The sequence below is a fragment of the Larimichthys crocea genome, chromosome VII (assembly GCF_000972845.2).
Source record: "Larimichthys crocea isolate SSNF chromosome VII, L_crocea_2.0, whole genome shotgun sequence".
In the NCBI taxonomy this organism is placed as follows: domain Eukaryota; kingdom Metazoa; phylum Chordata; class Actinopteri; family Sciaenidae; genus Larimichthys; species Larimichthys crocea.
The window spans coordinates 4309783-4336625 of record NC_040017.1 but is presented as its reverse complement, the minus strand read 5'-3'; the positions used below and the strand labels follow the sequence as shown (position 1 = coordinate 4336625).

The 26843-nt window shown below is 39.6% G+C and overlaps 2 protein-coding genes across 9 annotated transcripts in view; both read right to left on the bottom strand.

The window, feature by feature from the left end:
- Positions 1-1453: 1453 nt before the first annotated feature.
- On the bottom strand, positions 1454-23261 carry tapt1a (transmembrane anterior posterior transformation 1a). 2 transcript variants are annotated; one of them, XM_019258462.2, is made up of 15 exons: positions 22980-23261; positions 20598-20728; positions 19054-19172; positions 17741-17773; positions 15046-15208; positions 14597-14732; positions 14136-14233; positions 13778-13847; positions 12731-12811; positions 11383-11492; positions 11172-11231; positions 10978-11046; positions 10698-10774; positions 9426-9595; positions 1454-4528 (listed from the first exon to the last, which is right to left on the bottom strand). In XM_019258462.2, the coding sequence occupies exons 1-15, from the start codon at positions 23167-23169 to the stop codon at positions 4224-4226; spliced, it is 1812 nt and encodes a 603-aa protein (XP_019114007.1). In that variant the 5' UTR covers positions 23170-23261; the 3' UTR covers positions 1454-4223. The 2 variants fall into 2 exon arrangements, with proteins under 2 accessions (XP_019114007.1, XP_010729717.1); XM_010731415.3 differs by lacking the exon at positions 17741-17773 and having other exon boundaries at positions 22980-23260.
- A 1622-nt stretch (positions 23262-24883) lies between these two features.
- Positions 24884-26843, bottom strand: part of ldb2a (LIM domain binding 2a) — an 87790-nt gene continuing 85830 nt past the window's right edge. For all 7 annotated transcript variants that reach the window (XM_019258463.2, XM_019258466.2, XM_019258464.2 and 4 more), the window contains one exon: positions 24884-26822. In XM_019258463.2, coding sequence (XP_019114008.1) covers positions 26592-26822 — 231 coding nt within the window. In that variant the 3' untranslated portion in view covers positions 24884-26591. The remainder of the gene's footprint in view (positions 26823-26843) is intronic.

The window sequence follows — 26843 nt, the reverse complement described above, 5'->3', positions numbered from 1 at the left end:
ATGGGACACAGACACTTCTCATAGCACACAATACTGATTGGTTGAAGACTTCTTCTTTAGGTCTCCCTAGCATTTTTTGGGCTAAAAACTAGATGTAAAAATACAACTCATTAATTTTCCCTGCTTACTAATTAGACACGTGTATGCTGCTGTTACTGCACTTCCTCAAGCGAGGTCAGAATTCCCATCATATCATCTCAAAACTCTGACATACTGGACTCAAGTGCTACTACTGCACTGGTACTGTCGTCCAGTACGTAGCTGTGACAGAGCGGAAGCTCGTCTCAGTCTTCAGCACTGTAAGGAGATTAGCCTTTTAAGAATGTCTGCTGCAGATTTACTTTACCTGGCCACTCTTCAACAGATACTGTGTGGCTCGGCCTCAAGACAGGTGAGGTCATGTCTGATGTAAACCTCGGCTTACTGGCAGTAGTTATAAAAAGCTCTCCTGTTATCAGTGTCATGAGCTGTAGTCCTGTATGCAGGAAATATACATATTGATGTAGTTTGGCACGAGTTTGTTTTCTTTACTAAAAAGCCCTTTGTAGACCTGCTGTGGTCCATTTCAAGGATTGTGGGCGTTCAGAGATGTTTTTTTTGTACAGCGCTATTATAACTCAATTCAAACAACTTTATTAATCCCACTGGGGGCAATTTGTTTGAAGCAAAACATATACATAGAAACCAACAAATGATTACAAGGGAGCTAAGTGTGGAAGAGTCTATAAAAGTCTGATTATTGGTTATTTGTGTTCCTGTCACCTTCACATCAGCTTGAACCAGCCTGGCCAATTCCCCCTGACCTTATTAACAAGCCGTTTCCACCCACAGTCCTGCAGCTCGCTGGATTATTTTTTTTCCCCACACAATTTCTCTGTATACTCCAGAGACTGCTCAGCATGAAAATCTTAGCAGTTTGTGAGACACTCACAGCACCTCTTTAACAATTGTTTTAGTTTTAACATGAACTAATAAAATGTCTACATGCTTTTATGCATTGATTGCTGCCACACGATTTTATATATTTCTTTTTTTTATAAATGAGCAGGTGGTCCTAATAAATGAGTGTATACTGCACAAACTCCTGAAAACAGGAATATTTTTGTCCACCATTTTTCCATGCTTTTCAGACAACCCTGCATGTACTGTAGAGGATCTGGACAGTAATTTACTCTGACTGATGCCAAAAACTTGCAGCTGAGGAAGTGAACAAAACTTACTGATACTGTTGCTGACGCTGAGTGAAATCGTAGTTCCACATCTGTGGGATGTTTGTCTCGTCATGACTCTGAATCAGAAACTAGATTAAACAGCACAAAGCCTGCAGCTGAAAAATCGTTTTCAAAAAGATATAGAGAGAAGAGAGTGCACCAGGGAGAACAAACAGATCCTCAAAAAGACAAAGCAAAACATGGAATGCTCTGCTGCATATTGTAACAATAAAACAACACACTTAAGAAACCAACTTTTATTTATCCAAAAGGGGGCATTTTCATACAATATCGAGGTAGGAATTAAATAAGGAACCAAACTGATGAAACAAAGCAGGCAGTGTATTGGACCATCGCAGCTTGCATAAGAACACTTTTGCCTCGTCTCCAGTAGTTCATCTGAGCCCAGCTGGGTCCAGTTTTGATCGATCTCATCTGCAGACTGGGACCGGTGAGACTCAGCCAGCTGACAGTGGGCAGACCGACCACAACATGAAGGACTGACAGATCATCAGATTTCATGCGCAGAACATATTATCATATCACAACTGGCAGCTCCAAAAATAGAACTATCTTCCTTATTACAACGGTAATGAACATTATAAACAACCTTTTTATCTCCAAAACACCATCAAAGAAATGCCGATATGTGTTATATACATCTTCCTTCTGCTTAAAGTTAAATGTGTTTATATTACGACAACTTCTGCCAAAGGGCAGTGAAGTACCTTTTAATTTCCAAAATAAACTAAGAGTGATGGGAGTGCAGCATAAAGAGGAAATTTAACTCAAAGAGAAGTCATTTCTGTCTGTAGATTATTGGAAAACTGTCTCTAATAATTCAATCCTATATATAATTATGCTAAAACTACTGAGCTTGCTGCACAAAACTGTAGCGGTGGAATAGCCTCATGGAGATACAAAGTGTAACCCTGTAAAGGAACCATAAAGTGCTGCATAACATATTAAACATTCAATTTGGATCAGACAACAAAAGTCATCCAATTCTGACACAAATTAAATATTTGCTAGACCTTTATGGCCTCACGTTGAATTGTTAAATTGTCTTATTATGTTAGGAATAATATATTTAATTGACAATCGATTACATATATGGGTGACGAATGAAAGCTTGCTGATATACGTGGTCTATTATATATTGAATTTATAGATTTTTCATTGCAATAAAAGATAAGTCATATCATAAATCATCAAATCATAGCAAATCATTTTGACAGAGGTAAAACACACATGCACAAAAGGCATTTTGTTGTGGAAATATTGCTTCTATTTTCTAAGATGTAAACATTAGAATATCACTTGAGTCGAATGAGAAACATACGTTACAAGGTCGTATTTAAGACAATACGGTCCATCAGTGCAAACATTCTTGACCAAAAATCAATGAGAAATTAAATACCATTTTAATAATAACCTCTGGTTACTTGAAGGATGTGTGATGTCACATTAATCCTTGGATTGGAGTGATAACGATAATGATTATCTGCATTTTGAAGATAACAAATTAGGATTTGCTGCCTAATATGCTGTTTATAAAGCGATTAGAAAAATGCACCCTAAGCAAGAAGAAAATGAAGACAATCTTCAGTGTCTATGAGCATTTTTCACTATTTTAATCAACAAATGACAAGTTGTCTTTTTTCATAGTTGTAAGTGGACCTGTGGCAGCGTAAGCGGCTGGTAGAAGCAGCAGATCTAATGTCAGCGGCATTTGACCAGCAGCTTCTGTTGTTGTTGTGCGCTGACTGGGTGCTTTAATAAAAAGGTCCTTTAGACGCTGAAGGCAAAGTGTGGGCTGCAAATGACTTTATCTGTTAGCTGTGTAAACAAAAGGCTCGACTTAAGGCTCTAATTAAAAGTCACTCTTCTTAGTCACGTTCATAACTGCATCACGTGATGTTGGAGAGTAAAAAACGACGCTTCGCTTCAAAATTCTACCATAGTCTCACTGAGGTATGGACTTCTGAACTGAGCCGTTAATGGAGCGAGCCGCGATGCAGAAGCTCTAATATGATCAGTGTGTGATTGTTTAGAGCTGCGTCTCTTAACATTTTTGGCTTGTGACCCCCTTTCTACCAATGTAAATATGGGAGTACGGTTCGTGAGCAGTTTAGACAAGAAGTCATTTGTTTTTCTGTTTTTCATTTGAGTCTGTTTCAGAGACCTAAAATGTAAAATTCAGTTAGAAATGCAGTTATTGAGTAAAAAGCGTTACCGTGAGAGAAAACTCTGAATAAACATTGTGCATTGCTTTTTTTCTGCTTTCCTAGGTTGTTAATCATCTTGTGTCGCACCACATTTGTCTTATGACACTTTGTGTGGGTTGAGGCCTTCAGGTTGGGGACCACTGGCGTCAAGACGCTCATTGAAGGAACCTCTTAGAAGCCTAAATTTCATTGTTGAATTCTTTAAGTAACCCCAGTGTCTGATATGTTGGATGACACTCTCACACTGTTTTACAAAAAGGAACCTCGCACGCCTTAAATCTGGTTTTCTTGAGGAAGAGGAAACATCTGAAGCTGTGAAACGTGATTCAGATGTTTCCTCTGTTTTTTGAGCGAACTGAGAAATTTGTCTCCTTCTGGTCCCAGTGCTTCTCAGACAGGAAGTGCTTGTGTGCTCTCACACGTACGCTGTTTCACACACACACACGAACACACACACAAACCCTCCAAATACTGAACCATTCTAACACTTTCACACACACAAACACACAATTCATCCTGATGACTGGGTCTGTCACAGTCACACTTTCTGTCTCCTGCTGTTTGTCAGCCAGCTGAAGTTTTCTTTGTCAAACTTCTCGACTTCAGGCTTCAACGCCAGCAGAATCTCCTGATACCAAGTGTTCACAATAACTTATTGTATTGCCACTGACTTAAATAAATACTCAGCTTTCTGCTGCTTGTTGGCTGGGAGAGCCAGGCTGAAGTGACCTTTGCTCGCCGTCTTTCCTGAGTGGTTAATCGCTACATCAGCGGCCGCCGCTGGTCAGTCGATGCGGTTACCACAGATTGTGAAGCGGTCGATCTCCAGCAGGTCTTTTTTGGGAGTCCTGTGCTTCAGTTCAGAGGCTCCTTGTGCCTCGTCCTCTTCTTCTTTGGAGAATGAAGGTGTAATTTGCTCAGGTTCTGGTGGTGGAGTTGGAGGACGGCTAGATGGAGCGGCAGGAGAGGCATCGGTGGGAAGCGGTGGGAACAAGTCAGTCCTGGGAGTCGGCTGGGTGGTCACAGAGGAGGAGGAGGGGGATGGTGGGCTGCACGGCGTGGTGGGGATCTGCTCTACTTTGGTTTCACCTGTAAAGAATAATGGTCAAAAATCTAATTTAATGACAAAAGAAATAACATATGGATGAGTACATTTCACTTTCAATGTGTACACACTGCAGAGACGCATGTAAAACTGTAAAGCAGGAGGAAAATGTGAGCTGTGACGGTGCCTGAGTGAACAGCTGAAATGATTAAACTAGAAAGGATGCAGATGGAACTCCTCTGCACACAAGCTGGAACATTGAACTGCTATGATTAAGTTTCTAAGAGTGGAATAACATTCATGAAAGAAATATTTTGGTGCATTTGTTTGCTTTCTTGTTGACTGATGAGAAGACTGGCACCTCGCTCACGTCTGTGGAGCTGCAGCCAGGAGACTGCTCATACAGATTTTGGAAGGTTCTAAGCTTTCCTCCTTCTGTTTCTCTCTCTGCCTTTATGTTTTATAAAGTCGCACCAAAAATCAACATCAAATTACACCGGCACTAAGTTGCTGATCAGATTGCAGAGGAAGTCTTGACAGGATATCAGTCAGCCTACCTGTTTCTAGATATCTGTGGGCTACACCGGAAGCCCAGAAACAATGGTTGTTGCGATCAGAAGCTAAATTGTTGGCAGACAAAGTGAGCGTGCCAAGGTATTTACTCCTGTTCCGTGTCTACGTGCTAAGCCATGCTAAGCATATTCTAAGTGATCTTTCTTTTTTTAAAAGTGAAGTTTAAGGAGAAATTCTCAGCCTGTAACAGAAGGAAGGCGATGGTGTTCTGCTTTGAGTGGCAGAGTGATTCAACCTGCCACAAGTCAGCCAATGTATGCCCACCTGACTGTCCACTTTTAAAGCAGCAGGGAAGGGGAATAATGAAGTGTAGCCAGAAAAGAAAGTGGACATTGACCACAGAGAGATGGTTCTTATTCACTGCATTATGTTTAGGAGAAAACACTGCAAAGCCTTTTAACTTGGAGTGCACAGAGTATTACATTAGGAGAATCAATCACACAGAATAATTCAATGTATTAGCGAGAACGGAGCGAAGCAGCACTGGATATCGCAGCCAGCGCTGGATATTGTCCCCAGAGGCAGCCGGTCGCCGCGGGCTATCTGGCTACAACAAACATCCAGTTCTTACTGTAGGCAGAGCTGAACAGAGACTTTACTGTACAGAACTACTGCAACCTGCTGAGCATATAGAGAGTGTCTGAGTACGGCTTTTAAAATCATTCAAAATATGATAGAGGCCATGAAAACAGACACCGTAGGCCAACTGAATATGAGAAAATGCGTTGGTGTTCTATTATAATTCAGTGGTGAATCAGAGGAATTATTAGTAAGGCATGCCTGTTGATAGTCAATAAATAAAGCAGTGCACACATCTCTCATCTCCTCGCCCATTAAATATTGCTTTGCTTCAGTTAAACTTTGATTAAACATTTGCTAATGTCAGGATCAGACACCCCAAGATCTGAAACCATTGGTCAAGAGACATGGCAATTTTTTACAAACAACAACAGGGTGATTAGCAATGTGCCAAGAAGCAACTTCACTGTTCCACTTGACAGTACTGTCATAATCATTCCTCTCTTGCTTCACCATGGTAACAACCATGCCCAACCAAGCGTCCATGCTCCTGTAAGTCAACATCACACAACATATCACAGAAGTTGCCAAACTATGCACACCACACTATGCACACAAACATCAGACAGCAGGCAGAGTTAGCAACAAGCTAACTAGAATAGTGGAGCCCAAAGCAGCTAAACAGACACATATTTCTGTCAGGAGATCTAAGAGGACGTAAATTGCCAAAATATGATGCCAAATAAACGCTAATAGAAACTGCCCCAAGTGTAAATAGGCAACTTCATTCTCCGTATACAATTTATGAGGCAAAACTGTGCCAATAATATTTTTAGCTTGTGAAATCAATTAATGCTGGTTTGTATAAAGCTTTGGGTTTGTTAGCCACTCATTTTTTATACTTGTAACTGTTATGTTATGTTATGTAGTTAGTTAGTTGTTGTTCTTTTAATCACACCCCTGTCTGTGTGGATTTTATCGCCGACGTGTAAACAAAGTGTTGTGGAGTCCTTGAGGGGTACATAAAAAAAAAGATTGAGATGAAATGTTATTGGAGTCACACACTGTATAAAGGCTGGATAAAGATTTTCTCCTTCTCTTTGGAAGATATGTGAGCTTTGATAAAAGTTAACCACCATATGGGGCTTGGAATGGCTGATGTGAAACCGCTCATTACCCATTTCTGCCCTCTGGATAAAAACATGCAGTATAGACAGATGGCACATCTAGTGTTATGTGAATACAGATCATTGTAAAGTCAAAGACATGCAGATGAACATAATTGTGCAGTGAATCCACTGGAGCAGCAGGTGAAGCTCGAGGCACACACCGAAGTAGCTTAATGTTAGAAGAATGAGCATGTGAAGTGAGGTCGTAGGTTCAAATCCCAGTAGTTAAACATGAAAGAAGAGGAAGGAAACTCACATTAATTTCCCACAATATCAAAGTAGTTATTATTGTACTTATTGTATGTTAGAGTGTGGTGCCTTCAGCCTTGTAGCTGCTGCTCTCTGAGAAACAGGATGCATTTGAAACACAAGCATGAGTGGGAGCTTTGATGTTTGAGATGATGCGATGCACCATCAGGATCTTTGTCATTTTAAAGCTCTTGGCTAAGCGCAGCAGGCGGGTCTGTGGCACATGGGAGAAAAGATGTGCGGGGATTTGGCTGCGGATGACAGGGAGATACTGCCACCTCCAAATCGGTGTGTCTGATCGTACGTGTGTGTGTGTGTGTGTGTGTGTGTGTAGGTCTTAAAAACAAGGCCTGTTTAACACTTTGTCAAGATATTTGCATGAATGTCAATGAGGAAAATTCATATGGAAATATCTGAATGCTGGAAGGAGGGTTTGTTTTTGTCTTTTATTTCTTTTAGATGTCCATCATATAGGATGAGTTCAAAGACATCGCTGCTTCTGAAGTCTACCAGAAAAAAAACCTAACAGTTATTACCTTAATACATCATGACATTATACTGTATCTCAACCACAATGCAGGATATTAGTGTTGAGGAGTGTCTTGGAATGCAAAATGATTTTGGGAGCATCGATTTGTTTTAACCTGTAAATGTTTCTAGTTGGAGCCTGATACTGAGGAGGACACAACTAAAAGGTCACAGGTTTGATTTCTGCACCACCACACACTGGATGTGTCAATCAGCTGCCTGAAGCTGGACATTGAGCTCCTGCCTGCTGACAAATCTGTGTCAGCTAGAAATGTTAATATAAACATGATTCTTCTCTGAGGCAGGGCGGCTTTGGTCAGCCCAGAGACGCTTTAGAAACTGCTGCATTCAGTGGACAAACGCAGGATTTAGAAAATTCAAATACTATTCAGATTATATGCAAACTGACTATTATAAACAGCAGTGCTTTGTTTCCTTTGTTCATCTGTTTGATCCTTGTAGAACAACACTGGTTTATTAGAAACAGTATGTCAAAGTGCAGAGAGACGAGAGATCAGCGTTTGAGTAGGAGGCAGAGAGCAACATGCATATTATTCACAGGCAGGATTAACTCCCAGGACGTCTTGTTTACTAGATATCTGTTTCTGAGAAGCACCAGGACACTCCCGCAGGTCGAGACACTTTATATTTCCAAAACAGGAAGCAACTTCCAAAATCTTACCTCTGCAAAATATACAATATATGAATATGTATTTCAAACTTGTGTACTGTGATGAGAACTTGTGTAATTCCAAATAAATATAATTTATATATTCTATCTTATAGTTATTATTTGCACAGTAGCTACACACATTTAAATCATTTTTAACACTGAATTTAGATCAAACTGTTGTGTTCATACTGCATAATGACCTCAGCTGACGATGAAGATGAGTTCACAGTGAAATTTCAATGTCAAATGTGCTAACATTTGACATTTATTTATTCTGAATAGATGGCTTGAGGTCTTGTGTTAAAGAATTAGTGACATCTAGCAGTGTAATTCGGGGTTGCGACCTTCTTGTTTCTCCCTCTCCTTCCTAGTGTGAAGGAGAAACTAGAAACTGTCTTTTAAACTGTTCTGGAAAACAGAAAACAGAACAGCGTGCACACAAATATGTCACCAAAAAGGAAGTATTACTAGGTTATTCGGTTTCATATGAATTGTCTTCAAGCCAGAAATGTGATCAGATTTTGGAAGGCCTCAGTAGAGTGGAGGTTTTCATGTCTTTCTGTGGAGACGCCTGCTGTCTTCAGGGTTATTTTTTGATAAAAGACTGAAGACTGAAACAAATTTGTGAGTAAAAATATCACATTAGAGTATAGAATTTGAAAGACAGCCATTTACCAGCTCCTAGTATGGGTCAAACTCCAAAAAATGCTTGAGCTCAAACTCCAGTCTTTGGTTAGACCAGGGTTATGCTCGAGCAGTTTGTCCCACCCATCAGAAGGCAAGTTTGTGACAGCAGGTCTCTGTCAATCAACAGATCAGCTGAGCTCAAGGATGTTTTTGAAGAATTGGATGGATTTAATAGAAAAATAGTTGTTGTATCTTGATTTCACACAGGTGACCTGTGTTCAAAATGTAATGAATTTTAAAGAAACAGCTCCAGCAACGATTTATCCAAGTGAAGTTTTGTATTTGCACTCACTTCAAGTCTATTGACACTGTCAATAATATATTATTCTAAAAAAATATTGATTATAGTCGCTTTAAGTATGATTTAATTTGAAGTAAGTGCATAGGTGTGAGCTAACTCCTTATGATTCTGTTTATTTATTCTATTAAATAAACTTAAATGGTGCTAATCTTTTATTTTTATTTATCAATATAAGACTTAATTTCTATAACGTATAACTGTGTACAAGAGGTGTTTCATGTTTTATTGTGCTTGTGGTTTACCTGATGGTGTGGGACATCTGTCTTGGTCAGCTTTGCTGGGGGTTTTCCCGGAGGAGGCTGGAGTGGCGGAGGGTCTCTCAAACAGTTTGTCCTCCATGTTGGCCCTCTTGACGTAAACACACGACTTCCCCAGCAGCACAATACTGTTCAACACTTTAAGTGAAACCAGCCTAAAGAGGAAGAAAGCCGCTGTTTAGAGAGATTTTGTTTTACAGTTCGGATGACAGTTGCAGCACTGGTACAGTATAACCTGTAGACTTTGGTATATTTTGATGAGACCATAAATAAACATAAAGAGAATACTATATTAGTCATAACTAAACAGTCTGCTGTTACAGAGTTATCACAATGCTGTTTTGAACTGGGCCACAGCTATAATCTCCTTTACCATCTGGTTTCAATCGCCTCTGTTCACATCCCACCCCTGACACCAGGTTGTTGATGTGTACCACCCTTCTGGGTTTCTGGGCTTTGCTATAAGGCCTAGCAGCCTCTGACACTGTGATGAAAGAGAGACAGACACATTTGGGTCTGTGGACCACTGCTCGCTGTGACAGGGCATTTCAGACTGAGAGACTCAGCATGGCTGAATCTTTGCCAAGGCACAGCGGTCTGTTCAAGCCAGAGCTATTTTTAAATCAGGGGGTGGGGAAGGCCAGAGATGGCACTAGAGATGACAGCATTGTATTCTTCACCCTGAGGGAAACTCTTCAATGGTACAAGCCCAATGGGATCTGGCAAATGAGAATGAGCGAGGCAATCAGCAGCTCAGCACAGGGAGAGCGTGAGGGCACAGTGTTAATGCTTATGTAACTGTGTGCGTCTCTGAATTCAAGTGTGTGTTTATGACAGTGCCTGCATGTGTTAGTGTGCGATCAGACTCTGCAAGCATGTCTGTAAACAACACGAGTCTGTCTCTGTGCATATTAGAAACACCATCATTGAAAAAGTAAACATTTAATATTCCCAGATAATATGACTAAACGGATACAGTGTCAAGATTCAAAAATATGTAAATATAGACTTTGACCTCAATTTTTACAGTTTCTGCCAGTGCTTCAATATGTAGTGAAAATGAATAACAACAAATCCTATCTCCAGATTAATGTGCATGTGCATCTCAGACAACCAAAATCAGTTTCAGCCATTAAATCTCCTCTTGAGGTGCATTTACTGTCAGATTAAAATGTATGCACTGTATGTAAAATGATAATGCCACAAGTAATAACACAAGTGATATTTAAGACAAAGGCATACATTTAACAGACTTACCCAAGATAAAAGAGGAACACACACGAGTATGAAAGAGCACCCTGCACCTTCACACAACTCATCACCACTCGGATAAGCTGTTAAAATATTAAAAAGCAGAATAAATGGAAAATTTGGAAAATACATTTAATTAAAACAACAGTGAGAACCATCAAGCAGCTGTACTCAACTTATGCCATTGGGTACTTTGTAGAATGTTCTGGCTAATGTTTATGTGCCAGTCGTTAAGTCTTTTCTGGTATTTTCTGCTTGAATAGCAACAGAGTGCAGCCTGTCTTACCAGAACAGCCAAAGGCAGAGGGATGAAGCCCATCCTCCGAGCCACTGAGTCACTGTAGTCTGTACAAGCCTACACAGTGATGGACAAGCACAGATTATAGCCCTTGACAAGACTGCATTGATTAGCTGCGTAGGCTCAATGCTGTTTATGTAAGTATAATGACGGCAATATGAAAAAAAAAGACAGCTTCTTACATTTTTCTGTCGACTGCTGACGAGATCGAAGGCCAAACTGGCTCTGTATTCACTGTACACCTGGGAGAAACAAAAGAAAATAATGCAGTACGGGAGCCAACAAGTCTTATTTTGAACAGTAAATGGACCACATGCAGTATAACACATGTAATGTGTGTGACATTAGCTGTTCAGACTATTGTAGATGTATTGAATCAGGTATGTCCCCTACGTCTGCAGTGATGTCGTTGAATTTGGTGATGAAAGCATGTTTAATGATGTCAACGGCAACTTCAGAGGTGACGACCATAAAAACATCAGGGAACAGAATCCACAGGTGGTCTGAGGGGAAAAATGGAAATACTTTTTACAATTTATGCACATGCTCAACAATCCTTCTCTGGACAGTGTCTACATTCTGTCAACATACCAGGTTTTAAGATACAACCTTTATTTATTGTAAATTGGAGCGATGAAACCAGTTCAATATTAATCGTACTTTAAAAAGGTCCTGGTGCATAAATAAATGAATGCATCGTGATTGTGAAGTTTGTCTTGTGAGTTTTTTCCCTCCTTCGACAATAATTGTCTCATCGAAATCTACAATTGTTGCATCTCATGCTGTGTTCGCTGCCCACTGCTGAGGTTCTCTGATCCAGGATTCAGTGTCACTTGCTTTATAGTGAGTGAGAAAGAAGATTTGCAAAGTTGACACAGATATGTTATCACCTTATAAAGTGTTAACACACATTTTCTTTTGTTTGTTAGTTTGTATTTCTTTTGTCCCAATCAACCAGTGAGAGAAACATCTTCCTGTGACACTGAGTCAAAAGAGAAAAATCAATGAGGGGAAAGGTGAGCTGAGGGGAACTGTAGAATCAGGTGATACATTTTTGTCATTCCTTCACTACAAGCTACTACCATCACATACGTCCCATCACCCATTTTAATACAAACATATTGATTAGTGCAACTTTAAATAATATAATTACTCACACAATTCAGTGCTTGAATTAGCAAATCATCCATTTTTCATCCACTTGAAAAAAGGATTTAGCGAGTAATTAGCTGAGGGCATGGTTCTGTATCATGTAAACAAAGACGTGCAGACACTAATGCACCACAGAAGATAAGTCAATTACTGGAGACTTGTGATTTGTATACCGCTTTAGCAACAGAAGGCTGCAGCTCTGCTAGTATTAGCACATCAGTGTTATGATTTCAGCTGACAGGCCACGTCTGTCATCCACTGCGTGTCTGGCTTTGACACTGGCAGAAGGAGCTGACTGTTTTCAGAGAGCTGTCATAGAGAAACGGCCAGCTCTCATCCCTCACTCTGCTCTGTCACATTCACTGAGATTTGTTGGAGAGAAAGATCCCCAAGGTGTTGCAGTGGGTCAACCGAAAGCAAAACAGAAGGGAAGAAGCTGTGCAGCAGATTTCTCTGATTTTTGTTTTAGCGCCACAAGAACAAAGCTTTTGAAATAGACAAACTATGGTGAACAAATCTGGGGCTGTCAGTCTGCATTTACAACAACATTAAAAAATATAGATAAAAAAAGGAAAAAGCAGATCATTACCTGGGTTCCATGCAAACTGCTCCATATTCCTGAGACAAACAATGAGCAGGAGAACGTAGCTGGTGAATCGTTCTTTGATATCTGCAGGATGGAATAAACACATCTGTGAATACAATGTCTAAACTCTGGAACAACATGCATAAAAAGCAACAGCATTCAAGACCCGACAGCAGAACCCATACTTTGTATCCTCATACAGTAGCTGTGCTGTTGTTTAAGCAGGTGTTGAAGATGTCAGTTTTACTGTGTGACATTTAGTTGTGAGAAAAGTCTTCGATCATCATTGTTCAAACATTATAGCAGCTCATCACAGTTACAGTGGCTTTTAGTCTTCTTGCACCCTATATAATAAGCATCCATCTGTTATGATTTAGAGACACAACTGTAAATGATTAGCATGCCATTGTCTGTGTTGATAATACGATGCTAGTCAGGAAATCTTTCAAGATGTGAGTGAAGAGCGAGAGGAAAATGACAGATGCTTAAGGCTTATTGTCTTCTGCTGTCATTGCAACACAATACGAGTGACTGAGATGAAATAAAAATGCTGCTACTGAGGAATCAAAAGAGGAATGCAGAACACATTTATAATATCTGTATTAAATATTCATTTTCTTATTTATCGACTAACCACTGCAGCTCTACAACCAAGGGATTTCATTTGAAAGAATAGTGAACAAAAGGTATTGAAACAGTGAAGCTACACAGAGATTTTGAGTTTATCATTAAACAATCATTGACAGGTCTTCTGAAGAGGGAGATCAGAGCTAGAAAGAATATGTGTTCGTGAATTCTCCCCCTTGGACACTCAGCAATAGCAGTAAAGCAGTAATGAGATCATAGAGCGAATGATTATCACAGATCTCGGAGACTCTTTGAATAGTTTTATATATTAAAATATTTTATTTTGTATGTGCAAAATTTATTTAGACTGACAACGTCACATTAGCAGCCAATTATGAGTATGCTTGCGGTTCTCTTTCTCTTTTCAGGGCTTAAAATGATGTATTAAATGTGTGATTTCTGGAATGACAGTAAATATCTTACCGCTGTTGGACATTTGGAATAAGTTGTTCTTCTCAAATTTCTTGAACACACTTCCTTTGATCTCCACAAACTGTTTGAGGGAGCAGAAGAACAAAGAAATGCAGCTGGCAGAATTTATGATCCACAAAAAAATACAACACAAACCATCACATTGCAGCTGCAACAGTGACGTTTCATCATCGGCGTGCCAAATTGAATTTTTCTGGGATACATCTGCATACAAATTATTTAAATAAAATGTAGTCTGTGAGCATGTGTGCACATATTTCACTGCTTAAACAATCACATCACACTGATTGTTGTGTGCTATGCCGTCACGTTTTTATCTGCATGTGTACACGTGTGCTTGTTCACTGACGTTGTTGGACATCATGATGGTGAGCAGGGACTTGTTGTGTGAGTTGAAGGCGACGTTGAGGGTGGAGGCTTGGACCATGATGAGGATGGCATGGAGGACTAACAAACAGCCATTAAGGAAAACTGATTCAAAAAGCACTTTACCATTGTATACCACCTCATTAAAACGTCATTAAAAACATCTTAATAGCTGGACACAGCACCGTCTAATGAGAACCAAATTCAGTGGGTGAAAACAACCCAGCTGTGGCCATCAACAGCGATGAGCTCTTTAGACATCTCTTTGAGCAAGAGCTTCTGCCCATCTTGAATGTACAATAAAAGCTATTTAAATGTAATAAGATATAAAAGTGCTGCCATTCCATGAGACTGGAACTGCAAAAAAATCTATGTAGTTCAATAACTAAGACTTGAGACTTTCTGTCTTTCTAAGACTGCTGTGGATTTGATCAAGAAGGATACAGACATAGAAGACAGCCATGATGAAGTGAGGAATGACTCCGATGTTGTCTCTTTTCCGTTCTTTGGGTTCTGTGGCTGTCCAGTACAGAGCGTCCAGGATGTCTTGACCAAAGGAGGAGAAGAGGCGGTCAGCCACCTTACAGAAGAATGACAGATAACATCATAACTTAATTCATTATTGACATGCACCTCGACCAGAAGTCTGAGTCATTTCTGTCCTTGTCTTACCTACATGCATACAGTACATGTTGTTATAACTGTTTTTACAGTATCCAGTTCTACTGTGTGTATATTCAAGTACAGAACTATGTGCACTGTATGCACAAAGCTGACATACGGACCAACACACAACAAAGGTCTCAGTCTTTCAAGGGTCTCCCCTATTTAAAAATACATGCAGTTATTTTACCACCATAGATTCAGATGTGAATGTAGACAACGTGACATACCTCCAACATGTTGTAGATGAGGTAGAGTTTGATGACAGACTGTCCTCTGATCAGGTGGTACATCATAGAGTAATCGACGTAATGCATCATGGAGAAGCACAGCACCAGGATCAGGCCCTTCAGCATGTCACATACCTGCGCTGGCTGCAGCAGCCGAGACCCACTGACCACACACACACACACACACACACACACACACACACAATCAACTTATAACACCTGTATTGAATATAGTAACACGTTTACCCAGATCATTCTCTTTCATGCGGATAGTGCAATACATCCATAAGTAGTGTATCGACATGCACACACAACAACCTGTCAGCATATTGCCTGAGTGAACAATTAAATGTGTTTGTAACCAGATATAATGCACATGTTGTCAAACACATACACAGTATGACCATGACTGCATAACATTTACAAATCTTTACAGCAGTAACACATACAGTTTTCCACACTTGGCTTCATATACTGAGATCTATTTGTATATAGTAAAAAGGCAGCTGAGCCCTGGATTTTGTAAAACACATTACTGACTGCTGCTCAGAAAGATCTCTGCTGTACATACTATTCAAGGAAACAGTAAGACAACACATAAAGGGGTAAATAATTTATTTATGCTCAAAAATAGAAGGAAGTGGTATCACACAAAAAAATCCCACAACATAAAATATTAAAGTGATCTCATTCATAAGGTTTATCTCCTTAATATGTGTCTGTTCTTATAAGATTAAACATTTGGTATCGACCAAACATCTGCAAGCATATATCTTAATGGAAATATTTCAATTTTGTCTCCAGAATGTGTATAGCATTTTGGACAGAAATGTTTTAAATAGTGTCGGGTGATCACATAACCACATGAACAGCAACTCATGTCTTTTAATGGATCATATTATGTGTTTCAAACATGTGCAGCTTTCATAATTAATAGCGATGGCTGGCGGTGGCAGCTCGGGAGCATGTTAAGAGGACGGCTGACAAATCCATAGGGTCGGTTATTTTTCAGTATTTACTATGACAGGGATAACTGAGAGAGAGAGCTTAACTCTAAGACGCCCTGCATATTTTACATGTCAGCCGTGAGAGTGGTCCATGCCTCCAACCAACACTACACCAGATGGGCTTCTTCACTACAATTATGGTTTTCAAACATGATACAGCCAAATGCCACAGTGTGTTTGCTGTTGGTTGGTTGTTTATCTTACAAAGATTACAGTCTTGTTGCTCTCATAACAGCCGTCTCTCTTAATATTGCAAGTTAAACACTATCTTACACTACTTACTGTACACATTTCCACTAAATAACTATAAACCACGCAGACTAATTACTAGATCAACTATTGCACGAGACATGACAGGACAACACAAACTACTCTAACAGCCTTTATTACCTTAATGAACTTTAATGGCTGCCGAACAGTCTTGCATCACAACAACAGAGCTACTCCTCAGCAATTAGGTTTTTTTTTAAAACATGGGAGAGGAAAAGAACTTCAGATGGAAGAAGTGTGAAGATCTGAACTATTTTAGGAGCTGAAAAAAGTGCCTGGGTGATGTGTAAATTAGCTCAATCACTGTTTTCTGAGAAAAGAGCTGTGAAGAGAACTGGGTGAGATGAACATGTGAGACAATGATCAAAGAACAGTTGGAGTTCAGTTTAAATATCATTAATTCAGGAGTTTCAGGGATTACACTGATGGGCTGAACTTATATAAAAGCCATTAAACCGTATTGATTCAGATAAAACTGTGTAAATATGGCCTACTGTCCACTATGAGGAAGGTTTCTCTAGTTAAATAGTTAAGACGTCTCGTGCTCTGTTTTACTGAGGCTACGACTCCATCCAGTGGTAAGATCTGAACTCATTCATGTAAATGAGACGTGCGATAAAAATAACAAATTGCAAACAGTAGCTTTGGTAGTCAGGTGGTTGATGTGCTAATGCATCTTATCCCTGACATGTGCGACACACACACACACACACGCACGCACACACACACACACACACACACACACACACACACACAAACTCTCTGGAGGCAAAGCTGCTGCAGCCTGTACAAAGCAGTCTTCACCAGCTCTATTCTACAAGCATTATCTCCGTAACACACATGAATATTAGGTATGTTTGAGTGCTCTGTGCTGCATTCCAAGTAGCAGTCACTATGTATGTGCCATACGGTATTAGCATGACTGTAGGCATTAAGATTCTGCGCCAGAAGGAGAGGAGGAAGCTTAAGTTTCTAATACAGCACCTTGTTAGAGAAGCAAACCTTGAATCATAAAGAAGCTGTTTTGCTTCTGTAGAGCAGCTGGGGGTTTGTGTGCAGGGAAGGTGAATAAGACTTTTACCTTCCTCGCCAATAGATGCCCTTAAACAAGACAAGTGAGCCCCAAACTGTTCCAGAGGAGCCGTACGGTAACCCTCCAGTTTAAGCATGTGCAGCTGTATCACTGACAAGCAACATGATTATGATGACAATGAGCATGCTCTCTCAGCAAACCTTCCCCGGATGAGTTTAAACAAAACCCGGACTTATGAGGAACCAACATGGCTGCTCTGGATTGGAGAATGGAAGCTGTATATTAACACACACAATGGAGATGAAGAGAAACTGGTGAATGGATGTGAAGGCCATCAGGACACTGAGAACATTTATGAAGCCTTGACAGGCTTTAGAGAGCGTACCTGCTTCGTCTGCAGTAAGGGCATGTGTGCGCCCTGCAGGGGGGGAGGAAGGCGAGGGGAGAATCAGACAGAGGGTGAGAGGCGGGCAGGAGGACAAGCAGTGTCCATTATCAGGGTTTGGGTACATAACGGAAGACACCAGTGTATCACAACATGTGAACTGACAGCTGGCTAAAAGCTACAGCATCAAATTAAAATTTCAGACTTTCAAAATAAAATCTATAGGTCTTTCACACGAACATAATAAAGTAAGAGGTAGAGCATTAATTAGACAACCTTGACAGCTCATGTACAATAAGTAACAGATAGAAACCTTTAGCAGATGGTCTTGAAAAGCTATTTTGGCTCCGTGTTAAACAAGAAAACAGATGCTATGTTCAAAACTACAGTTGTTACAGTGTGTGTACTTACACAAACAAACAAATAAACTGGTGACATATTACTGCAGTGGATAAGCAGTATTCTGCTTGTTTTTGTATTTATTACCTCTACATAAAATGTGTAAAAGACATACATGACCATATTGTAAGAAAGAAACAACATAAATATTTCTCACAAGGTTTTTCATTGTAGCTGACAAGTTTCTTCTTGTTAAGATGTTTAAAATCAAGAAATCCAAAATAAAACTGGTAAATGTTGCATTACTTTAAGACAAATCGTGCTCTTATATCAAACAGAACACTACAACTTTGCTCAGAGTTTTGGGTCACCTGCCACAAAAAGCTTGATTTGAAATCAACAGTAAATAGCAAACAACAAATTAGAAGTTTAGTGTCCAGTGTTCCAGGCGTGTTGCTTTAGCAAAGCTAAAACTTTAAAATAAGAAGAGAAGGCTGAACATACTATGGACTGACAAATCACAGTCTGAAACTATGTGAGTAGACTACAGAGGGCCCGAACTGGTTAAAAATTGGTTACCCAGAGTAGAGTAGATTTAGAGCCCAATTTGAAGAACTGTTGTGGTTCAATAATGATTAGACATAGATTTTTCAGATATTTGGGTTTTAATCATTTCAGTATTTTCCATTTGGGGACCAAACTATTTCAGATGTGGATGAAACATTTGGTGTCTGATTTACATTGTTTTGAATTATCTTAAAATGTGCATGATTGAAAGAAAGGAGGAAAACAATACATCAGGTGACCCCATAGTTTTAAGCTAAATAATCATAATATAATTGTGCTCTTGACATTGAACAAAATAATTGTTAATATGTGTGTTTATACCATCTTAAGTCTTTTTAGGTTTTTGGAATACAGGTCAAATTCTTTCATATATTTAGAGGTTGAAAGGTGTGTGTTCAGGGTCTTACCTGAAGCCACAGCACGGCAGGGTGAGGAGTCGCAGCATGGCCAGCAGCACCCTGAGGGGCAGCAGCGTGAAGACATACAGGAAGGCGTCCACGCACAGGAAGAAGCCGAAGATCATCAGCTGGAAAACAAAAACAGAAACACCTCAATGTCAAACAACGGTTGTCAGTGTGAATGCTGTGCAGTGAAGGTAAACAATGATTCAGTGGAAAAGATACTCAGATAGTCAGCAGACACATTTACTCATCTAGTATCTCTCTGTATGAAATAAAGGAAGTAAGAGCAGAGGAAAAGCCAGGCGAAAGCTAACGACCACCACATACCTTCACGGTCTCCCACATATGAATAGCCATTGCCTTGTCATTTTAAAAAGAATGTGTTTACGAGAAGTGACTCTAAGCCAGCTGATGTCTTCTTGCTCCTGCGACATGAAGGCACTGATGTATGTTTTAGGAGAAGCTGGTGGGAGGGTATGTCTCTCATTGGTGGATTCTGTGTGACTTCTCTTGGGGGCCTTGTCAGGTTTGGGTGAAGTTGGTTAGTCTGCTTAACACAGTGAAGTCACTGAGGTCTTTTTGTGTTTACACACATTCCTCCTTTGCCCCTCGAGGAAAAACCAAGCTACATTAGTCTGGGCTCACTTGTTTGCATGTATTTCGGTAGAGAGAGGGTGTACTTAAGTGCAAAAATAAGATCTCTACACCACACACAAACACAGAAGATATCTTCAAGGGCCTTATTGTGTAGTTATGTTTAAAACATTTTAATATTGCATTTAAAAACTTGGGTCAGTCTTCTTAACAGATTCAATATTAACCTGTGTTTTTTAGGCCAACTATACATTGGTTATTACCAGTGATCATTATAGAGCATTTGATTCCTACAAACAGGCAGAGCACCGTTAAACGATTCCACATTTTATGTTTCAACACCGCCATCTGGTGGTTTATGAGAGAAACAACAAAAATACACCGGTGACAGGGAGGCACATGGCAAAATAAATTGTTATATAATTTTGTTTTATGTACATCATTAGTACAAAATTGTTCAAGTGCATGTATGTGTGTTTGAGCATACAGCCAATGATAATTTTATTCTTTAGTACTTATTTAATAGTCTTTCTATGATTCCATTTAGAAAAAACAAACTTTATCTAACTATACTAACTATAACTTAACTATATACTGTCAAAAATAATGACAGATGTTTAATAGAGTGGTGTTTTGAAAACTAATAAAACTAATGAAAACTAATTAAACCAGCAAGCTGGTTATAAATTGTGACGCTTTAACCAATAAATGTTTGGTATTTTATTCTTGATAAATAACCGAAACAATGAATTATTTACAAAGCTGATGAACTGGCCAACCAACTTATCAGTGTTAGTGTGGAGCATGCGGGGGGATTATCAGGTTTAGGACTCAGTTAAGGGCTGATTGTGAGCTGTAAACTGACTTTTCCTTCAGTGTGAGGTTAACAGCAGACAGATGAAGAGAAATGTGTTGAAAGAGGGGCAGCTGAGTTCATGATTTGTATTATGCAGTACCTTCTCCAGCTCCTTGGGTATGCGCATGCATGTGTAAACTCTCTCTCTGCGCTCAGTGTACTTTGCTTCATTGTGTTCCAGGAAGTAGCCTCTGGTGAGCTCCGCAGTGATGAATCGCGTCAACGACGGATCTGGAACAACATTAGAGCACCAGTGTTATCACGAGGCCATTGTGTGCAACAATTACAACCACAGCTATCAACACAATGAGTGCACCAACCTTTCTAGTGCCCGCTGCAAAGTGAAAGGGAAGGAAACTTCTCTGAATGCTGAAAACTGATGTTTAACAGTTTTCTTAGCTTGATTCAATGTAGGATAAATGCATCTTTACAGAGGCCGAACATGTAAAATGAAGAGAAACAGCCAGGAGGTTTATTAAACAGATAACATGACTCTCTCTTTGTATTGTAACTCCTGCAATGGTTCAAAACAATCAGACTAAGGTTGCAACAAATTTAAACAATCTGAATTTTCACAATTGACCACTTAATCTTTTGCTCTTAAATTTCAGAAAACAGTGAAAAATATTGATTCTGTCCAAACTCAAAAGATTTTCAGTTAAGAACTATAGCAGACAATGAAAGACTGAAAATATCCAATATTCAATGAATAGTTTTATCATTTATTTGATGTCACTGAAGTACATAGAAACTTCTAAAGTACTTCTAAAGAAAATCTGTAAACACAGCCACTGTATAACCCTGTCTGTCTATTGAAAGCCAAAACATAATTTGTGTATCTGCACCGTGGTCAGATCCACTTAAAAGTTCTTCCTCAGCCCCAATCGGGTCTGTGTGTGTTTTTTGTTTTTTGATAACTGACACTGAAAACATAAGCTCTTTGGGGGAGGCAATAATTAAGCTCTAATTGAGACTGCTGAATAACTGACATCATGGTACAGCCCCATGATACTGTCAGCTGTGTCTGTTAACGACTGCATGTTTACATCAAGGGAGGCACTAACGTTTTTAAATGAAGTGCAGCATTAATGTATTAGAAAGTCTTTAAATGAATATCTGTTGTTATGATCTAGGTTGATAAATGCGAAAGACAAACAGTAAAACATTTTTAAAGGCTAGTATAGTTGAACTGTCTCAGGCTGACTTCATCCTGAATGTCCCCATACTATCTTGCAATTGTTTCCACTTGACTTCAACCTGTGAGAACCTGTCGAACATGTCAAGCTTCATAAAGTGAAAACTGAAGATGGTTTCAGCGTCTATTAAACATCACGTGACCTAACAGTACGCCGGCTCAACTTGCAACAGTTGTGATGTTAAAGTCACACAGAGGTGACACACACACACACACTGGGGTTTAATGAAGCAGAAATGATCCCTTCCATTCATGTAAATTAAAGACCCAAAAGCGAGCCTGGATTACCACCAGAGTTAAAAACCACATAAACTAGGACCTACAAAGCTTGCAGCACCGGTGTATTGTTATTTTTTTCTCTAAGCCTCGTTGTCTTTAGTGTTTTTACTTTATACCATCCTATATTTATTCATGCAGTATTGTTTATTAACACTGGGTGTAACTAACATGTTCTTGAATAGGTAAATACACAATGTGCTGGATCAAATGAGGACATATGTGCATGTGGCGCTCGCAGGCGTTCAACCAAAATGACTCAATTAGGATCATCGTGTATATTTTCACTGGAAACAGATCTTCAGTATTTAGACAGAGTCACACATTTTCATAGCTGAGATTTTGGTGGAGCTGAATCTGTGACCCAGGAGTTTCTGTGATGTCAGAGTGTGAAAAGAGCGATATTAACAGATTAACTGATACAAATAATAACATATACAGTTAACCATCAAAGAAACTTCTAATTCCTACACTGGAGAAGCTGTAATCATACATGTTCAGCACATCTGCTTAAGTATAATGATTAATAGAGTATATTTTCTGTCTCTGTGACCCTGCAGAGTCACCATTTCAGGAGATAAAATGAGAACTTTGATGAAAACATGATTTATGGACACCCTGAGGTGAACTGTGCTCAGACTCTGTTATTTATGTGCGCAGTGTTTACAACTTTGAGCAGCTACACACTCGGTTTATGCAGACATGCAAACTAACTTTGGACGTCAGCACAGCAGACAGACGGTGAGGGAGAGGAGCCGGACTCTAGTGTGTTTTCACGGGTTAGACAGACGGCTGGTTACCGAGCTAACAGTGTAACGCTGTTGACAGTCCTCAGCTGTAACAACACTTTAAAACTTATTTAGGCTACACATTATTATACTTGCAGTTAGCGTGTTATGTTTACTAAGTCATTACAGTAATGCTGCTACAAACACAGTCAGCAAACTAGAATAATACACGAAAGACGTCAGCTGCGCTTCATGAGCTGTAACGTCAGTAACGTCAGTTTACCTGCCGCCTGCTCCCGCCGCTCCCTCCTGACAGCGCTTATGTCGTAAAAACCCAACGTCTCCGGCAGCTCCGCGGCCAGGCCGATCTTCGCCGACCTGTGCAGATCATCCCACGGACGTTTCTGTCTCTTCCTCAGCTCAGTTTCTGCTTCTTTCTCTTCTGACAGCTCGGTCCCCGACGAGTCCGCCATCTTTACTTCTGCTGGCCACCGTCACTGCCGCCGCGTCGCCCGCTGCAACGTCATCGCCTTGTAGGCAAACACAGCACGTCACAGCGGTGACCGTTACCGGGGAGACGCAAACTGTTCATGAAGACAGGTGAACAGGTAAAAAGCCACGTTCACAAATGTGTTATTAATCAGACATTCATTAGATTAATTTCTCTAAGAATCAGGCTGATAATGTAAAATAATGTAGAGTTATTATTTATGTTTTGAAAGATGATACATCTTCTCTTCTTTACACTTTATTCAATTCAATGTATTATTATTAGTTATATCGGACTATATGGGATTTGTGCTATTTATTTCAATACAAACAGACAAAAACGTTTAGTTTCACATATACTGAGGTGGGTGAAGACCTTGGTTTCTTTGTTATTATTACATTATGATGATTAAAATAATATTCTGTCTCTATAAAAAAAGAAGAAAAACTCAACAATGACAAAAATGCTAATAATAATAGTAATAATCATGTAATTATTGTTAAATTATAGTGTTGAACGTTGTTGCAGTACCCGCATCTTCCGCTTGGTGTCGCCAAAGCTCCATCGAATGGTTCTGGACTGAAAGTTTACCCAACAACAGTGCCGAGGCCTGAGTTTCTACTGAGTTATCTGGAGAACTTTGCACAGTGCACAGAGTCCGTGTTCTGGGTTTTACTTTACTTACTTTTTAAAACTTATCCAGGTTACCTGAATGCTGCTTGAAACAGTCGTCAGCACTATACAGGTCAGGAATTAAGTCAGAAGAATACATGAAATATCAAATACAGAAATACTGAAAGAAATCCTGCAGAATTAATTACATGCATTGATGTAGGTAGTGATGTAGATGGAGTTTTCATATCATTTACTATATTCTGTTACTCCCTATGACTGTTTGTTACATCATTAAATTATTAGTAATGCACTGATTACAACTATTAGTTATTTTCATTATAGATTAACCTGCTGATTATTTTCTCCATTAATCGATTAATTGTTTGGTTTGTGAAACTGAAATAATGAGAAATCACGTCACAAATACTAAGAGCCCAAAGTGAAACCATCACAACAATAGTATTGCCCAACCAATAGTAAAAAAAAAATAATTAAATGTGAAAGCAACAAATCCTGAAATTTCAGAAGCTGAGATCATGAAACGTTTGATAACTTTGCATTAAAATTGATTCAATTCAACATAAGTGGGATGAAAAGAAACCTAAAATTTTGTACTTAAGCACAGTACTTTGGCAAAAGAACTTGAACACCGTGGATTACATGAAGGTGCATGAAGCTGACACACATATTGCACTTTGGTCTCTCTGTCTCTATCTCTATCTTATCTCTGCTTCTACTGCAACAGTGTGATCATTAAATGGCAGCAGAAAATGGCAGGTCTGGAAAAAAAAGCTTCTGCTCTTTTATTTTCAGAAACAAGATGTTTAGGTTGGATCGCTGCATAATTTTCTGCTTTTAGACCTCATGACAGATGCAGGGTATATCTGGATGTAATTTCCAGTCATTATCTTTCACCGACAGGAACAAGAAAAATATAGCAACAATTTCAGGCCAGAAATGTAAGTTGTCTTTTAAGACAGAGTGCACGCGCACCCTGCAGGAAAATAAAAAGGTGTAAATATAAATAAACAGATGCTACATGCACATGTACATGATGCATGTAACCAAACCAAATACAACTCCTTTGTAAGCACGGTTTATTGGCACACATAATGGTAAAGCATACATACCAGACATCAGATATGACACTGAACACCTCTGCTATATAATGTACAAATGGTGTCTAATAATACTAGGCTCAAACATATTTAGAAATGTGTTAGCTTCCTTACAAATGCACAAATAAATACCCATAAGATCCAATTGTATAAAGACATCTTGTCGTTGTCTTCTTGCCCATTTTTCAAACAAAAGTCCAACAAAAGAGATCAGGGATATAATATCAATTCAATTAAAGATTAAAGAACAATTGTGAACACAAATACAGGGATCTCAAATTATTTCTGTGGGGTGGATGGAATTTTAATTGTGCCTTGTTTTTAAAATGTATTTTCTGCGTCACAGAATATGCAAGAAATATGATTATGTGACTGTTTGTGGCTTTGGTTCTGCACTAGCTAAGGAGGACGGGGAACATTAGAGAGTTAGAGGCAAACCAGCGTTGATCCAAACCACCCAACAGAAATCTGGACCTCCTGTACAAAACGAAACAGCTGCCATATCCAAACTGGTTTCAGTGGCTGATTTACAGTGGACAAAATAGATTCCACCTCTATTTACAGAGCTACAAACCTTGTAACAGTGTTCCCAAACTGATGAACCCAAAATGAAAATCAGACTGATGTGTTTTAAAAAGTACATATATCAAATAAAATAAAAATCCTATAAAATCATGCAGGAAAGGCTTTAGTATCAGTTTGGGAATAGGTCGTTAAAGGGAAAGAAGTCCAATTTTTGAGGAGGGAGCAAAAAAAAAAAAAAAAATCAACATTAATGCATCAATGCGTGTCGGCAAAGTTCACATACTGATCGGCAAAATTACAACGTGATTGCAAAGGATTCTGAGAAGCAAAATACCAATAGACTACGAACACAATCAAACTGGTTTGCATGAAATCACAATCTGTGACGACTGCAGTAAAGTGGAAAAAAACAATCCTAGGACACGATTTTCCCTCGTTTAAAAGGAGTCCATAGCAGTAGAGAACTTTTATTTCCTCTTAATTGGAAATGGAAATAAACAGCAATAGCAGAAACAAACCAACAGCCAACTGAATTTCCAATAAAAATGCAATTGCCTCAAACAATGTTTCATTTGTCTCCAATGTGGTTAGCTGGCTCTGTTGGCTGTTAAAAAACAACTTCTCCACACTAAAACTGCCATATTTTGAGACATTTTGTTTGTTGTTTTTCTTCTTCTTCTTTTCTCCCCACCATCTACTGTCAGCATGATGACTTGCAACCTGCAGGTCAACCAATCACAGCCGTAGTATTCCACTAGACCAGAGGTTTGTATCTGAGGGTCCAAGGAGGAGAATTTGATCCACAATTTTCCATCTGCACACTTGAAAAAATCCCGACGCCTCGTTATTTTTACATTATAGTTGCATACGACTTGTATGCATCTGTTGTCTTTGACATGTGGATATTGCTGTGCAGTGCTGCCATTTCTCAGTGTTCTCCAAGATGTTACAGTGATTTGAAGAAGAAAATATCCAGAACGGACATATTTTGGCTGGACATACCAGTGGTAGGTTTGCAGACAGGGGGGTTCTGATTCAGTACAATGTTATGAGGCGTAGAAGCACTGCCATCAGGGGAAGGGGAGAGGTTAAAAAGTCCAGTCCACATGGAGCCAAGGATCTGCTGTTTTCTTCTTCTTCTTTTGTTTTACTGTGAGGGCTGGGGCGCCGTGCTCTCAGGCTTGCTGTCCTGAGTGGCGGGGGGTTTGCTGCTCCAGGGGGCGTTGTTGCCCAGAGCCGGGGAGCTGTTGAAGTCGTCCTCGTCATCCAAGCCGTTAGTGGCGTCGTACTGCGTGTTCTCCAGACGCGTGATCAGACGCTCATCCTCGTCTCCGAACTCGCCGCCCATCAGGGTCGGCTCGCCGACCACCATCACGTCCTGGGGAAAGGCAAAGACAGA

Excerpts from the sequence above, each read along its gene's own strand:
- tapt1a (XM_019258462.2), bottom strand. The coding sequence starts at position 23,169 with ATGGCGGACTCGTCGGGGACCGAGCTGTCAGAAGAGAAAGAAGCAGAA. Across the intron at positions 20,729-22,979 it reads GCGGCGGGAGCAGGCGGCAG|ATCCGTCGTTGACGCGATTC; the intron begins GTAAACTGACGT and ends ATGTTGTTCCAG. Across the intron at positions 12,812-13,777 it reads ATTCCAAATGTCCAACAGCG|ATATCAAAGAACGATTCACC; the intron begins GTAAGATATTTA and ends TCCATCCTGCAG.